At 36.7% G+C, this 16,287-nt stretch overlaps 1 protein-coding gene across 1 annotated transcript; it reads right to left on the bottom strand.

Moving 5' to 3' along the window:
- Positions 1-359: 359 nt before the first annotated feature.
- On the bottom strand, positions 360-9,725 carry LOC130217455 (SLAM family member 5). Its single transcript, XM_056449567.1, has 5 exons — positions 9,653-9,725; positions 6,873-7,199; positions 3,473-3,532; positions 1,959-2,213; positions 360-1,321 (listed from the first exon to the last, which is right to left on the bottom strand). Exons 1-5 carry the CDS (start codon positions 9,690-9,692, stop codon positions 1,182-1,184), a joined length of 822 nt encoding a protein of 273 aa, XP_056305542.1. The 5' UTR covers positions 9,693-9,725; the 3' UTR covers positions 360-1,181.
- Positions 9,726-16,287: the final 6,562 nt, after the last annotated feature.

The following is a 16,287-nucleotide window of genomic DNA, read 5'->3' as shown; positions in this document are numbered from 1 at the left end:
TTTATATGTTCATTATTTTTTTGAACAGTTATGAAAATAAATTCAAATGTAAAACATTACATTTTACAATCGTTTATTAAATAATCATTAGGCAGTGAAGAAATGGTTAGCAGACAAAAACACTGATGTTTTGCAGTGGCCCAGCCAGAGTCCTGACCTAAATCCAGTTGACAATCTGTGGAGGGAGCTAAAGATCAGGGTGACGGCAAGGAGACCTGAAAACATGAAAAAGTTGGAGATCATCGCTAAAGATGAAAGGGGAAAAATATCAGTGATATAAACTAAATTAAAATTTAAATCTATGTCACAAAATTGTTTTGTATATAGTGTTTTTTATTTGTGTGTGTGTGTCACAATTACATAATACACACAATTATTATATCAAAACAAACTTTTATTTTGGATGTGACTACTCGAGAATGCCAATTGGCCCAAAACTTGATTCAAAACTCAAAAGGAAAACTGAATTTCTGACTGATCACTCACTATAAGCTATTTTAAAAGTGTATTTTCCATGTGCTCTTTTATAGTTTGATTCATTAATTTTCCTTCGGCTTAGTCCCATTATTCCTCATGAGTTGCCACAGCGGAATGAACCGCCAACTTATCCAGCATATATTTTACACAGTGGATGCTCTGGGAAACACCTATATACACTCATTCACACACACTCATACACTACGGCCAATTTAGTTCTTTCAATTCACCTATGTTTGGACTGTGGGGTAAACCGAAGCACCCGGAGGAAACCCAACACTGGGAGACATGCAAACTCCACACAGAAATTCCAACTAACCCTGCCGGGACTTAAACCAGCGACCTTCTTGCTGTAAGGCAACAGTGCTAACCACTAAGCCACCGTCTCACCCCTTCTTTTATATTTATATCATAATATCTAATCTAACATCTAATACAAATTACATATACAGAGTACACACAAAACACATATTATGATACAAACTACTTTTGATCATTTTGGCAGTGCTTCATTAATACATTCACAAACATTTTTTGCATGTTACACATGCACATGAAGGTGCAGTTTATTTTCTTTCATCTGACATGTTCACATTTACCAGAATGGCAGATACCTTTATCCACAGTACAAATATGAAAGACTGAAACCAGCAGGTGCAGTTTCATTGTCAAAGTTCACACCCTGCAAACGGATGAACGTGTCGTCAGCACACAGAAACAGCAGCATCTCTATCCTGAGCCGAGCGGAGCCTTAAATGATCAAACAGAAATAAAACAGTGGCGATTCCCACCAGACCAGACAAAACCAGTCGAATTAGAGTGGCGCCACAATGATCCTGACAATCTGAAAAAAATTAAATAAAACATTTTTTTTTGTCAATAGCAGGGTTATTTTAGTATTTCCCAGATATTCTTCAAGATATTTAGCTTCAAGTGACATTAAAAGGCTTAACTAGGTTAATTAGGGTAAAGTTAGTAATTAAGCAAGTCATTGTATAACAGTGGTTTGTTCTGGAGACAATCCAAAACTAATATTGCTTAAGGGGGCTAATAATATTAACCTCAAAATGGCTTTAAAACAATTAAAAACTGCTTTTATTCTAGCCTAATTAAAACAAAGAAGACTTTCTTCAGAAGAAAAAATATTAGAGGAAATACTGTGAAAAATTCCTGAATCTGTTCAACATCATTTGGGAAATATTAGATAAAAAACTCACATGGGAGTGAATAATTTTGCCCTTAACTGCATGTAAGCAGACATTTTTGCAATGTTTTGAAATTATATGTTGCATTATATACTCTACTGTATATTTTATGTATGTAAAATCTAAATATGAACTCATGTGTCTTATTTGTAATGTGCATATATTACCATATATCAGATTTCTATGAGGGTTGCCAAGTGTGAACTCACCATAAACATCTTTGTAAGCTGGACTAAGGTCATATTGTGAAAAGAGTTGAGTGTTAGATTGATTGACCTTTCTGTGTTGATCTGCAGACGTCTCTGAGCTGAAGTTGGATGCTCTTGTTGCTCACTGGATTTTCAGCGGTGCATCTGTAGTTCTCGACATCTTCATAATGAAGCTCTAATGATAAACTGAGGCTGATGTTGAGCTCAGGACTGCTGCTCTGCTTTATCATTTCTCCTCCTTTATGCCAGGAGATCAACACGTCTCGGCTGTTTTTCACAGAGCACAACACTGAGCACAACTCCTGCGGCTGCTTTAAAGTACCTGTAGACATTTATTTTGATAGATTTCAACGTTAAAGTCATTATTAAAGGCAGAGTTCACCCAAAAATGAATATTCTGTCATTTATTTTTACCTGTTTCAAAGCTTTATGAGTTTATGCTGTAGAAGATACTTTGAAGAATGTTGCAGCCCTGTAACCATTGACTTCACACTGTAAAAAATGTTTGTTAATGAACAGTTTCCGTATTTTGTGATTTATAAGTGTTTATTTACAGTTGTGAATTGCATTATGGGATGTTGATCTCTGATATGTCGAATTTCGATGTTGAAAATTCAACTCTACAGTTTAACAACGTGACTTTTAATGACATTTTAGTAGTTTTAAATAATTTAATGTATAAGAAATAATAGCAATAAGTCTGTAAAATAACAGAAAATGTACTGGCAGTTTATTACAAGGTTTTTGTAGCGTAATTGTTACAATCACCAACAACCTAGGCCTTGCAGATCGCTGGAAAACTTAGACTACAAATCTGCCACTGATATGAACTACAAATCTCATGATGCACTCCACACACACCAGTTCCAGTTCTCTCCCTGATTGCACACACACATCTGGAAGCTCATCATAGACTGATTATTAGGACTATAAAGACAACTGGTTCACAAACTCTTTTTGTTGAGTCTTATCCTGTAGCATTACAAAGTGTTCTAGCCTTGCCTTGTTTATTGTTTTTATGTTGCTTGCCACTTGTACCAATCTCTTCACCTGTGACATTGACTTGATTGATTCTCTTGGATTACCTAGATGCTTCTGTTTGTTCCTGTTTGACTATTGCCTGCTTGATTAAGCTTTTAAACTGCACGAGGATCAACTTTTTTGACCAGTGTTCCTCTCCGTTACAATAATATACAACACCAACCCAGACAATATAGCACTTTAAACTGTTATATAATTGTTCATAAAAGTCACTTTTTCAAACCTATAAATGTTGTTTAAAGAGAGATCAATGTCCCATAATGCAATTTAAAATCATAAATAAATTGGGAAAATTAAAATCATAATTCACAAAATATGGAAAACTGCTAAATTATGAATATTTTCACACTGCAATATAAGATTTGTTTCCAATGGAAGTCAATGGCTACAGGTTTTTGGTCTTCTTTAGTTCAACAGATGAAAGAAACTCATAAAGATTTAAAACCACTTGAGGAAGAGTAAATACTGAGTAATTTTACATTTTTGGGTGAACTATCCCGTTAATGCTTTAGTCAGAGGGAGATGGCAAAAAAGACTTACCTGAGGATCTGTGTTCAATAACCAATGAGTTTCTCTCAATAGCAGGTACAGAAACAGGAGCTTTAGGGCAAGAAACAAAATATTGTTTATACTGTTTGCATTTTTAAGATTGCATCTGATCAAACTTGTACACAGCAAATTCATACACAGTAAAGTTCTCAGTATTAAAGCATTTCAGAGTAAATGAACACAATCAGAATTCAAATCTGATTTGATTCAATGTAAAATCAAGGAGTTATAGGACACTTGATGGTGTTATTTCCAACATTCACTTGACCAAAACATACAAGTCATGCCATTTTTTTAATCCTTTAGATCCTAAAAAGTGTCCATTTGTAGCACTGGCTGGCAAGTGTTGATGTGTTTTGTTAATAGAAATGATTAATAACAATTTAGATTTTTTTTCTGTCATTCTTGGAGAATTGTCCTATGTAGGTTATTTTAACTGTCACTCGGGAGTATTGTAATGTTTACTAGGTAGACTAGAGTTAAATTCTTTCTGTTAAAGTGTTACATTTTTACACTGGCTGCCTGTTAAGTTTCGTATTGAATTTAAATTATTGCTTCTTACATATAAAGCTTTAAATAATCGAGCTCCTGTTTATCTAACCAATCTTCTGTCTCGCTACAATCCAACTCGCTCTTTAAAATCTCAAAACTCAGGGCTTCTGGTAGTACCTAGAATAGCAAAGTCGAGTAAAGGAGGTCGAGCCTTCTCATTTATGGCTCCTAAACTCCGGAATAGCCTTCCTGATAACGTCCGAGGCTCAGACACACTCTCCCAATTCAAAACTAGATTAAAGACCTATCTGTTTAGTAAAGCATACACTCAGTGCACCACTTAGGGGGCTTCTACACAGCTTCTGCATCTTGTTTATATACACTATGAACAGCAGCTACGCTAATTATTCTCTTTATTCTCTATTTCCACCTGGGGATACTCGTCCCGAGGCCTTCAGACTATGCAGAGTCACTGATTCGATCCAAGACCAACGACGAGATGATCCCAAGGTTTCCATATCCTGGACCAGGCCGTATCCTGAGCAGCTACTGTGGTGGTCATGGAGGAGTGGAGAACATGAGACTGATTCCTGTGACGCTCCAGAGACAGACGAGTCTTCGCTGAGGCCAGCTTCCAGCCTCCGCCGCTAAGATTGCAGCTCTGCACAAGACGTTTGGCCAGCGGAGGAATTAAAATGGTCGTGCCCAGCTGAGCCTGGTTTCTCTCAAGTTTTTTTTTTCTTCACTTTCGCCAATTGGTGAAGTTTTTCCCTCTCCGCTGTCGCCACTAGCTTGCATGGTTTGGGATCTGTAGAGCTGCGCATCGTTGGATTTGCTCTTCAGTGTTTGGACTCTCAGTAGTGATTATTAAACCACACTGAACTGAACTAAACTGAACCACAGAAAACTGAACTACACCGTTCCTATTTACTGTGACCTTTTATGTGAAGCTGCTTTGACACAATCTACATTGTAAAAGCGCTGCACAAATAAAGGTGAATTGAATTGAATTAAATTTTTACTCTTTACACTAGAGTTAGGAAACAAACAACTCCCAGTAGTGTAGACCAGAGTTATTTTTAACTCTATACAGTGTAAATATAACTCATTTACAGTGTTGTACAAGTAACTCTCTTAAAAGTGTTATTGCAACTCTTAAAATATTGGGACAATATGTTTACTCATTTGGTGTTGATTTTAACTCTGGTAGAGTTGAAATAAAACTGCTATTTTTGCAGTGTATGAACTTATTATGTGACATATTTTATCTGCAACACTGATAGTTCCAGTATGATAGTATTTGAATACATTAATGTAAATAATACCATATATTTTAGAGGGTTGTTGGATGCTTGATTTTGATTGGCTGATAAAGAGTTTAAAGTCTGCCAGGCACAGCTAAAGTATAATTCCAGTAGGTTTTGAGCACATTACAGCTCCATATCACTATGCTGAATTGTTTGAGGTATTTCACAGCTACAACAGGCAAAAATCACATCAAAACACAACAGAGGGCCTCAGAGGAGAAGCTAGTGCTACACACAGGAACAGTTTGAGGACTAAAATTTGACAAAGAACTCTCAAATACATCTGAACAGTGAAGCAGTTGTGGAGACGAGAGAAGGATAATAATAATAATAATAATAATAATAATAATAATAATAATAATAATAATAATAATAATAAAAAAAAAAATAATAATAATAATAATAGGGCGATGCAGTAGGTGGTGCTGTCGCCTCACAGCAAGAAAGTCACTGGTTCAAGCCTCGGCTGGGTCAGATGGCGTTTGTGTGTGGAGTTTGCATGTTCTCCCTGCATTTGTGTGGGTTTCCTCCAGGTGCTCCGGTTTCCCCCACAGTCCAAAGACATGCGGTACTGTTGAATTGGGTAGGCTTAATTGTCCATAGTGTATGAGTGTGTGTGGATGTTTTCCAGAGATGGGTTGCTGCTGGAAGGGCATCCGCTGCGTAAAACATGCTGGATAAGTTGGCGGTTCATAAAGGGACTAAGGCGAAAAGAGAATGAATGAATGAATAATAATAATAATAAATAATGCACAAGGTGTTTCAGTGACTTCACTTCAAACCGTGACCATATCACCAACTTAAGTATGCATTATTTAATTTATCAGCCTGTTGTCAGTTACTCCTACAAATGGTCTGTAATTTTGCATTTATTACTTAGCCGTTCTGGACAGTCCTGCTAATCTCTTACCATAGAAACTAAAACAGGGGTCACCAATCTCAGTCCTGCAGGGCTGGTGTCCCTCCAGGGTTTAGCTCCAACTTGCCTCAAAACACCTGCCTGGGTGTTTCAAGTACACCTAGTAAGACCTTGATTAGCTTATTCAGGTGTGTTTGATTAGGGTTGGAGCTAAAATATGCAGGACACCGGCCCTCCAGGAACAACTTTGGTGACCCCTGAACTAAAACATCCATGGTCTAAAAAATCAACAACAATAACCATGTCATGTGGTGAAAGTAGCTCAATTCTGTGGGTAAACAGCAGATTTGGCAACCCGGCTCCATGTGTCTATGTATCTCTGTAAGCACTTAATACAACTCTAATATTGACTGAACATTATTCAAGGGGTAGTTCAGCCAAACATGAAAATGTATGTTTTATTCACCTCTGTTGAACACAAAAGAAGATATTTTGAAGAAAGCTGAAAACATGTAACCGTTGACTTCCATAGGAAAAAAAACAAATATAATGAAAGTAAATGGTTACAGGTTTTCAGTATTCTTCAAAATATATTCTGTGTTCAACAGGGGAAAGAAACCCATATATGAACAAATAAAGAATTCGTAAATGATGACAGAATTATTAAATTTTTTGGTGAACTATCCCTTTAGTGAGTTGTTTATTGTTTCTATTGGCAGTATTTGTAACTCACCATACACATCAACCCTGAACTTCTTCTCATAGACGTGTAACTTAATGGTTTGCGATACTTCATAAACTCCAGAATCACTGATGCTGATGTTGCAGATGGTCAGAGATCCACACGTTCGGTCTAGTTTTAATCTGTGAGCAAGACTCTCTTCATAAACGTTAACAACTCCTCCACGATTCATCTGTGCTATACGGGTGGTACGACCAGCACTTTTGAAATACCAGATTATTTCTGAATGTCCCTCCATTTGAGCAGATCCTGCATGAAGAGTCAGAATGTGTCCCTCCATCACTGTCTTTACCTCATCCCATTCAGCATTCACCAGATCTGAAACAGATATGAAGATGCATTATACAATGTGTTTTTCAATGTATTTTTAATCCTCAATTTGTGGACTGATTTCTTAAAGAAAATATTTATTAATTTTTTAATTTTATTAGACAATATAATATTTTAAATGGCACATCACTTGATGTGCATTTCATATTCATACTTAAATGAATTATGCTAGGAATAAAGTAACCCAGGAGGTTGTTATCACAGAATAAAGCTTGACAAGTTTATCAGCAGCCCACACAGAGCGGAGCACTGTTGTATAAGACTAAAGGGATTAATTCTGTGAAAACAATCATTCTAGATGTGATTTATCTCGCTTATTACACGTCTACTTACCACAAAACCTTGTTCTGAGCCTGAATAGTTTATTAATTCTAATGACACATACAGGGGTTGGACAATGAAACTGAAACGCCTGGTTTTAGACCACAATAATTCAATAGTATGGTCTAGGGCCTTCTTTTGCAGCCAATACAGCATCAGTTCGCCTTGGGAATGACAGATCCAAGTCCTGCTTGTGGTCAGTGAGATTTTGAGCCATTCTTTTGGCAGAATAGTGTTCAGGTCACTTTGTGATGCTGGTGGAGGAAAATGTTTCCTGACTCGCTCCACCAAAACATCCCAAAGTGGCTCAATAATGTTTAGGTCTGGTGACTGTGCAGGCCACGAGAGGTGTTCAACTTCACTTTCATGTTTATCAAACCACTCTGTCAATAGTCTTACTGCGTGTATTGGTGCATTACCACCTCCGTGATACAATGTTTGTGTAATGGAGGCCAGCTAGTAAGTGCTGTGCAGGTAAACCCAACACAATCTCACGGCAATTCGTAACTTTTTGATTTAGTGGCTAATTCGTACGAATTCGTACGATCTAATTTGTACAATTTAATTCGATTTGCTCATTCGCCAATGACGGTTGGGTTTAGGGGTGGGGTTAGGTGCCACGCCTCCTTTTTAAAATTGTACAATTTTGTACGACTGAACTGAACGTCCGAATTAGCCACCAAACTGTTAAAACGTAAAATATTTACGTTTTCTCGTGAGATCAGGCTGGTAAACCTCACTCCTCTGACCTCTAAACGTGCTCTAGCGACAGACACTAGAGGCCATGGTCTTTAGCCTCCTTGGTAGATTAACCAACTCCCATGCGGATGGTCACCAGTTCGATACCAGCTCGGAGCGTAGGACCAGCAGGGTTACATTTGACCCTTTGGGTGCACATGGTTCTCCAGAATGCTTCGGTAGTCCTTGGAAGTGACCCAGCGCCCATCTAGCACAAGTATTGGGACCATATTATTACAGCCCAAACCATCACTGATCAACCCAAATGCTTCACTCTGGGCATCAACAGTCTGGATGGTTCGCTTCTTTGAGGCTTCTTCACATCGTAACTCTCTCGGATGTGGGAAAGACACCGAAGGTGGACTCATCAGAGCTTCACATTGTCCACAGCCCAAGAGTTTCACTGCTGGTACCACTGAGACCAGTGTTTGGCACTGGCATTTGCTGACATTTCGCTGGATACCGTGGCTCTGGATGATCTTAGCCACAGATGCACCAGCGAAACACGCACCAACAATTTCAATTTTAAAAGATAATGGAGGATAAAAATGCAGCTAAAACTCAATTGATTATAATAGTCCCAACACAAAAACAAAACCAGAAAAAGGAAGCATGCGGACATCACAGAATGACACATATACCTACTGAAAATGAGAACTAAACATAACTAAACAAGATAATAAGAAAACAAGAGAGAGGAAACAATAAATAACAAGACAGTGATAATGCATTTATAAGGGCAAGTGACTGGGTAAAACTGTGAAACAATGATTTGAAAACACAGAAACACAGACGGACTGTTACAGTTAGTCTAATGTAATTTTCATCTATAACTCTTTTATCTAAAGTGACATATAAAGACATCATAAACTCAGAAACATGGCTAATTAAACAACTTTAGCAACTCAAGCAACTTTATAAGTGCAAACACTCCAATTGCAGTATCCAAGTGTACAAAACAGAATAGATTATAGCTTTAACACAAATGTGTGTGTTTTTATTAAGTTCACCACAGAACATAGACTTCTCTTGCTTATTTGTTTGACCTGCAGGTTTGAGACAAAAAGGTTTTGCAAATGTGTGACTCCTACCACTAAACCACAAAGGAAACTACCATCACTGTTACCAGTTCAGGTGACACAATGTTTTCCTATAAAGCCTTTAAATAATTAGAAACACAATACCTGCCAAAATAAGTATTTGTTTTACAACTTGTGCATCAAAGCTTCTGAATATTTCAATATTTAAGTTTTTACATCAATGTTTAAGCAAGAGAAGATTTAGACTTTTTGAAAGCAACCTTTTTTTTAACCACAGTTATTACAGTGATGCTTTTTATATTGAAAAACAAACAAAACAACAATAGGTTTTGGAAATCTTACCTTTAAGACAAAGAAAAAACACAATAAAAACCAACATCATTGAGTGCGTGTTGTGTTGATGCTGCGTGTTGGGCTCACTAGGTCTGTCTGAACACCTTGTGTGTCATCAGGAAGTGACCATAAAATCAGTCACAGCAGCCACATCATGTTTTTTTATAAGCTTTTAGTTGGTTTCACTTGATTTTATCCTGTGTTTTGACTATTGCCTTTGTTCCCCTTATTCCATGAGTCTCATCTGTAGGCCAATCATAGTTCCTGATTATGCTAGACTTGCTTCTAGTTTTGTTATTATTAGCATGCTAAAATAATATTTAACCAAAGCATGAAAATTGACCCTCAAGAAGTTATGTAACGGTAGGAAGCTGACAACAGATTTGGGGATCCATGTGCAGTTTATTAAACTAAGTTTGTGCAGGCAATGGTCAAAAACAGGGACAAACAGGAGCAAGTAGGTAATCCAAAGCATAGTCATTAACAGGCGAATAGTCAGGACAGGCACCGCCTGACAACTGAAATAATTAACTAAGCAAAGTGTCAAAACATGGGAAGAATGGACTAGGGAAAACACTTTGTAATGTGCGTAGGAAAAACAAGACTCAGCATTGTGTATGTGAAAGTGAGGTGTATAAATAGTCCATGAAATCAGTGAAGATGAGCTACAGCTCTGTGTGTGTGTCAGTGATCGGATTATTGTCAGCTGTGGCAGGGGTTGATGAGTGCAAAGAATTCTGGGAATTGTAGTTCTCCAGCAATCTGCAATCGATCGCTGGTGATCATAACAGGTCTCAAATCTAAATGAGTTTATTCAAAGCACAAAGTAAGATATTTTGAAGGTCATGAAGTGGTAACTTGTCATATAGGGGTAAAATACTAGGAAGTCAATATCTATTCTGTGAAAATTAGCAGTTTCTGTATTTTATGATTCATTAGTGTTTTTGGTTTATTTACGGTTGTGAATTGCATTACGGGACCTTTTGACTTTTATTGACGTTTTAGTAGTTTGAAATAATATGATGTAAGAAATAATATATAGAGAAATAAATCGCAACCCACAGTTTTAACCAAAAAATGACCAGTCTGTCAGATGAAGAACAGCCAGAGTCAGAAATTCAGTTAAAAGAAATTCTGCTGAATTTTCAGGTTTATCAGCAGAGGCCAACTTCAACACTTGCACAGAGTTTGTAGGCTTTACCACAAAGTTTAAAGATCTTATCAAACTGGTTCAAAGTTTGTACAATCAACCTCCAAACTGGCAGCTTGCTAAAACACAAAAAATATATCTTGCATACAAAGGAATTTACTTAAAAAGTACTGACAAGTAAAAATGGCAAATAACTCAGGAAACAGTTGTTTCCAATTCTTAGATCCTGAGGAAACAAATCATTTTTCCAGTTTTACTCTGATGAGGGATTGATTGATTTATTTTATTTGACAATTCTAACAAAAATATACAAACAAGTCCAGTTAGACCAATTCATACATCATTTCAAAAACAGTTGAGGATAAGTACACAAAAAAGCCACAGGCTTATTTCCATTGTGGTCCTCAATATTCTTGAAAAATGAACAAGCAAATCATAAATGGAATGCAAACATCATCAGCTCAGTAACCCAGCACAATAAAATCCTCAACATCAACTGTAAAACAACCAGTTTTTAATTTCCCTTTTAAAAACACTCTCAATTTGAATCTCTTTAAAAATCGTGGGCAAAACATTTCAAGCAGCAGAGCTAGCACACAAAAAAGAGTTTCCACCTGATTCACTCTTAAATCTATATGGCTAAATGTCCCTGCTACGCGCTCTTGTAGAATGACAATGTACCTCACTAACTAAAACGTAATAATTAAGAAAATATTTTGGGACCATTTTCTTTAAAATCTTAAAAACCATCACTAATTTTACCCTATTCTTAACTTTAGAAAAATTGCCTTGACTATAATGTTCATTATTTAAATGTGTCAGTGGAGGTACTTTCATAACAATTCTACACAACTTATTTTGGGACGTCTGCAATTTATTTTTCATTTTTTTAGAACTACCGCTGTACCGAAAAGCTGCAGTATAGTCAAAGTATGGCTGCACTAATGCACTTGCTAAAATTTTTAACGTTTGGGTATCTAGAAGCTCTGCCTGTCTTGCTTAAAAATCTAATTTTAAAACAAAATTTTGAATGGACTACAACAGCCATCTTTTCACCTGTCAAATTAAATGCAAAATGCAATCTAAAAATCTAAAATGCAACCCGAATATTTTAATTCAATTCAATTCAATTCAATTCCCCTTTATTTGTATAGCGCTTATACAATGTAGATTGTGTCAAAGCAGCTTCATATAAAAGATCATAGTAAATAGGAACAGTGTAGTTCAGTTTGTAGTGTTTAAGTTCAGTTCAGTTTAGCTCAGTTCAGTGTGGTTTAATAATCACTACTGAGAGTCCAAACACTGAAGAGCAAATCCAACGATGCGCAGCCCTACAGATCCCGAACCATGCAAGCCAGTGGCGACAGCGGAGAGGAAAAAACTTCACTAATGGTGGAAGTGAAGAAAAAACCTTGAGAGAAACCAGACTCAGTTGGGCACGACCATTTTAATTTCTCCGCTGGCCAAGCGTCTTGTGCAGAGCTGCAGTCTCAGTGGCGGAGGCTCTTTCACTTCCTGTTTTGGAGTAATAATTTGATCCCCTACTTTTATCTCTGACCCGACACATTTTCTTAGTTTCGCAGCTGAACCAAATAAAATAAATTCAGTTTTACCCAAATGGAAGGACAATTTATTAAGGCAAAACCATTCAGAGACTTCCTCAATTTGTTTACTCATTTCGTTTTCAATAAATTCCCTCCTCTCATGAGACACGATTATTGCTGCATCATCCGCATATAACAGAAGCTTATTTGAACAAGCCATTTTCAAATCATTAATGTATATTAAAAAAAAGCAACGGACCTAAAACACTGCCTTGTGGAACCCCATAAGCGACGGGCGAATAATCTGATAACACTCCATTTTAATCTATTAACTGACTTCTGTTTTCAAGGTAAGATTTTATCCATTTACAGGCCATATTACCAAAACCCATTGCTTTTACTTTTAAAAGCAATATCCTGTGGTCAACTGTATCAAACACTTTTTGTAGGTCTAACAAAACCATCCCACTTAACCTTTATCCATTTGTCTCTTTATATAATCAGTTAAATCTAAAATTGTTGAATCAGTAGAATGATTTTTCCTAAAATCTTTTGCTTTTGATGACACTGAGGTCATCATATAATCTAGGTCCTTAAACATTCAACTTTATTAATAATCATTAATAATCTCTTCTGACTGTTTAAGGATTAAGACAACAAGACAAAATGCCAAAGTGAGAAGCATTTCTTTTGAGAATTTATAAATAACTTTATTTATTTTTCAGTAAAAATTGATGCAAAGGTTCAGCGTTAATTAAATAAGACTGGCAATCACTCGTGATATTGTTGCCAATAAGTAAATAAATATTCTTAAAAAATCAAATGTTGTCTTGGTTTTTTGTTTGTTACGTAGCTAAATGGTCCTTCGAATTTTAGAAGGAAGTGAATTGTTTGTCTAAAAGTTCTGCAGCTGTCTAGTCAATACCACTGCATCATTAATGCAAATTACGCTGCATTTTTTGGTTAATTTATTTTTAGAATGCAACTTTATATATAAACAATACAAAAAATGCATATCTCTGTATGAAAACAAATCACTAGACTACAATTAATCAATTAACTATCCAACTATGTGTGTTTTTAATTTTTATAAATTTTTTAATTATTTTTTTATTAAATGAATCAAAATTAATTTGCAATTGGGCATTTGTATAGCTGAAATAGTAAGGTAAGGTATCGTGTGTATATTTAAACTCACTTTCTGATACATTAACTTTTGTATTTGGCCTAAATAACAAAAGTATATCTATGAGCATTCAATAATGAGGAAGCGTTTATTTTAAAAGTATTATTTGGCCATATATCTGCCTCCACCTACTGGACGCATCGTAAAACTGACTGGGCCGTGGGTCTGCCTGGACGCAAGTATGCAGACTCCCACTCCGAAGCCTTGTTCACGGAAATAATTTGACTATATAATTAGACATGTTTTTATTGAGATTAAAGCCACTCAACAATAAAGTTTTAACAAACGGACATCAACCCATGACGACATACTACAAGCTGCACAGATCATCTTAAAAACTAAGATAGGATGGTAAATAAATACCTTGCTAAAGAATCAAGAATTATAAATGTTTAAGAAGTCTTTAAGCTAAGAAAATTTGACAAATTCTTACAAGAAAACAAAGGAATTTCTTTTAGCAGATGAAACAAAAGTGCTGGTTCTATGTGGTGTCTTCGACTTGAAGCAGTTATTAATTTATCTTATAGAAGAACAAGTGGATAAAACAGTTATACTTAATAAAATGAAGAAAATGTTATGGGTTTGTTTGCATAAATCAAGATATGACATCATTATAGTCAAAAGAGATAATAACACACAAAAAGTTTACAAAGTATCCTTAAAATGTTGAAATAATGCGAAATGCACAAACAAGAGAGACAAATTCAGCAATAAAAATAATAAAGTATGAGGGATATTTAATCCATTTTGCTTGAATTAAAGATTTTGCATTTAAAATGAGAAAATTAACAATGTGGGCTATTTAAATGATAAAGATTAAGCTTAGAATTTTCATTATAGAAAGCAATTTACATCTTTGAGGACAAAATTATGGGTCAAATTTGTAAGCTGAGCTGCATGCCAAGCTTTTAATGTGCACACCTAACCTACCGCAGATACCCCAGATAGTATTGAAAATTCGAGAATCTTTATAGGCAGTTTTTTAAACACCCACTTGGCATATGATGTCACCCTATCCAGTTCTTTCGTTTTCACGACAAAATAGTTGAGATTTCAATACAGTGTCATAAAAATGCTGCTATATTAATGTACATATCGAACTTCCGTCCGGTCGCGTATCCGATGTAGACGTAACCAGTAATGGCTGCTTGTTTGGTTTCGAAGCATTGCTTGAAGATTCGAAACCCTTTTGAATCTTTCGTTTGAATCAGTGGTTCGGAGCAGCGGAGATGGGTGGGGGATGGTATTTTAGAGCTAAATGTGTCATAAATGCAAAGAGACCGTGGTGTAATAAATACAAAACGTACAATCAGTGAATATGAGGTGGTTATGTGTTGTTTTACTTTCAAAAATGCGGTATAAACTCGTCCCATTTGTCGTTTTAAATCACATTCAGGTGCACCTTGTCAATTTGACAACACGTCTATGTTCGTTCTTGATGTCAATTCCGGAAGAAATGATCGATAAAAGGTTTATGATAAACTATTGTGAGTTTCATTGGAGGCGATGTGACGCGCGTTCACGCAAAAGGGAATCAAATTTGTTCAAGGAGTCAGATTTCAGACAGACAGACAGAGAGAGAGAGAGAGAGAGAGAGAGAGAGAGAGAGAGAGAGAGAGAGAGAGAGAGAGAGAGAGAGAGAGAGAGAGAGAGAGAGAGAGAGAGTGTGTTGGGGAAATGGCTTGACAACAGGCTAGTCACACGCCCACTAGCTAGCTCATGACGTAATACGCTTATTTCACGCGGCCGCCATTTTAAAGAACCAAAGCGAGGCTGTGGTGGTAGGAAAGGCGGAAGTATAGGACCAGCACTGTAAACATTGCAGTGACATGCTGTGGACTACAAACCTCCAGCTGTTGCCGAGATTTCAAAATACAGATATGGTGTAAACATCACTTTAATATCAGTCAGTACGTTTAATTTAAACAATTAAAAGCAATTTAGCATCAAACAACATCACAATCTCTTTAAGAGTAATATGCTCAAGTGTCCTCCTAGGCTTCAGTTCATGGCAGCAGGTAAACAGAGGGGACGCTTCCCTGCTTCAGCCTATGTAACTTGGTGAGCGATAAACACTGCAGTCCTCTGTAGCACACCCTCGTGTTGTCCCGGTACTGAAGTTTTAAAACAGTCTAATTCCCGCTAAATTAAAATTGAAGCGCCGCTGAGCGCGGATGACTCGACTGATCTTCACGGCTGCTTCGCGATCCAGTCTCCATGTATCTTGTGTTTGCACTCAGTTTACCGCTCTTCACCCAGTGCAAACACAGATACACGGAGACTGGAGCGCAAGCGCGAAACAGCCATAAGGATCAGTAGAGTCATCAAGCAGATCGCTTGGCTCGTCTGTGTTTGTGCTCAGTAAACAGCGGATGGTGAACTGATGACCTTCTCGGCCAATCACAAGCATATCTGTTGAGCACGTGAACACAATGGCCAATCAGCGCTGTTTTAAGAAAGCCATCAACAGTGCTTTAAATCTTAGCGGGAAATTGACAAATTTTCTTTTAATTCAGTAACGTGACAAGTCTAATATAGTGAAAGAATCAGTTTATTAACTCGAGTTTGATAAATGGCATCTAAAACGTGTGTTTGGGAAAGAAAACAATAGATAACTAGTGCCGTTTCCCCTTAACTTAGCTGAAAATGAGCTCTGATATCCTTTTATATTTTCACCATTCATTCAGAACGGACCTTCGGGTCACTCAGAAGGCGGTGCAATGATAAATTTGTGTCTCTTTCTATTCGCTGATAAGATATACAG

This window comes from Danio aesculapii, chromosome 23 (assembly GCF_903798145.1).
Source record: "Danio aesculapii chromosome 23, fDanAes4.1, whole genome shotgun sequence".
Classification (NCBI taxonomy): domain Eukaryota; kingdom Metazoa; phylum Chordata; class Actinopteri; order Cypriniformes; family Danionidae; genus Danio; species Danio aesculapii.
Note: the sequence above shows the minus strand (reverse complement) of the source record. Positions and strands in the feature narration are given on the sequence as shown.

Coding starts and splice junctions, on each gene's coding strand:
- LOC130217455 (XM_056449567.1), bottom strand. CDS start 9,692: ATGATGTTGGTTTTTATTGTGTTTTTTCTTTGTCTTAAAG. Junction 2,214..3,472: donor TATTGAACACAGATCCTCAG/GTAAGTCTTTTT, acceptor AAATGTCTACAG/GTACTTTAAAGCAGCCGCAG. Junction 1,322..1,958: donor CTGCAGATCAACACAGAAAG/GTCAATCAATCT, acceptor AATTTTTTTCAG/ATTGTCAGGATCATTGTGGC.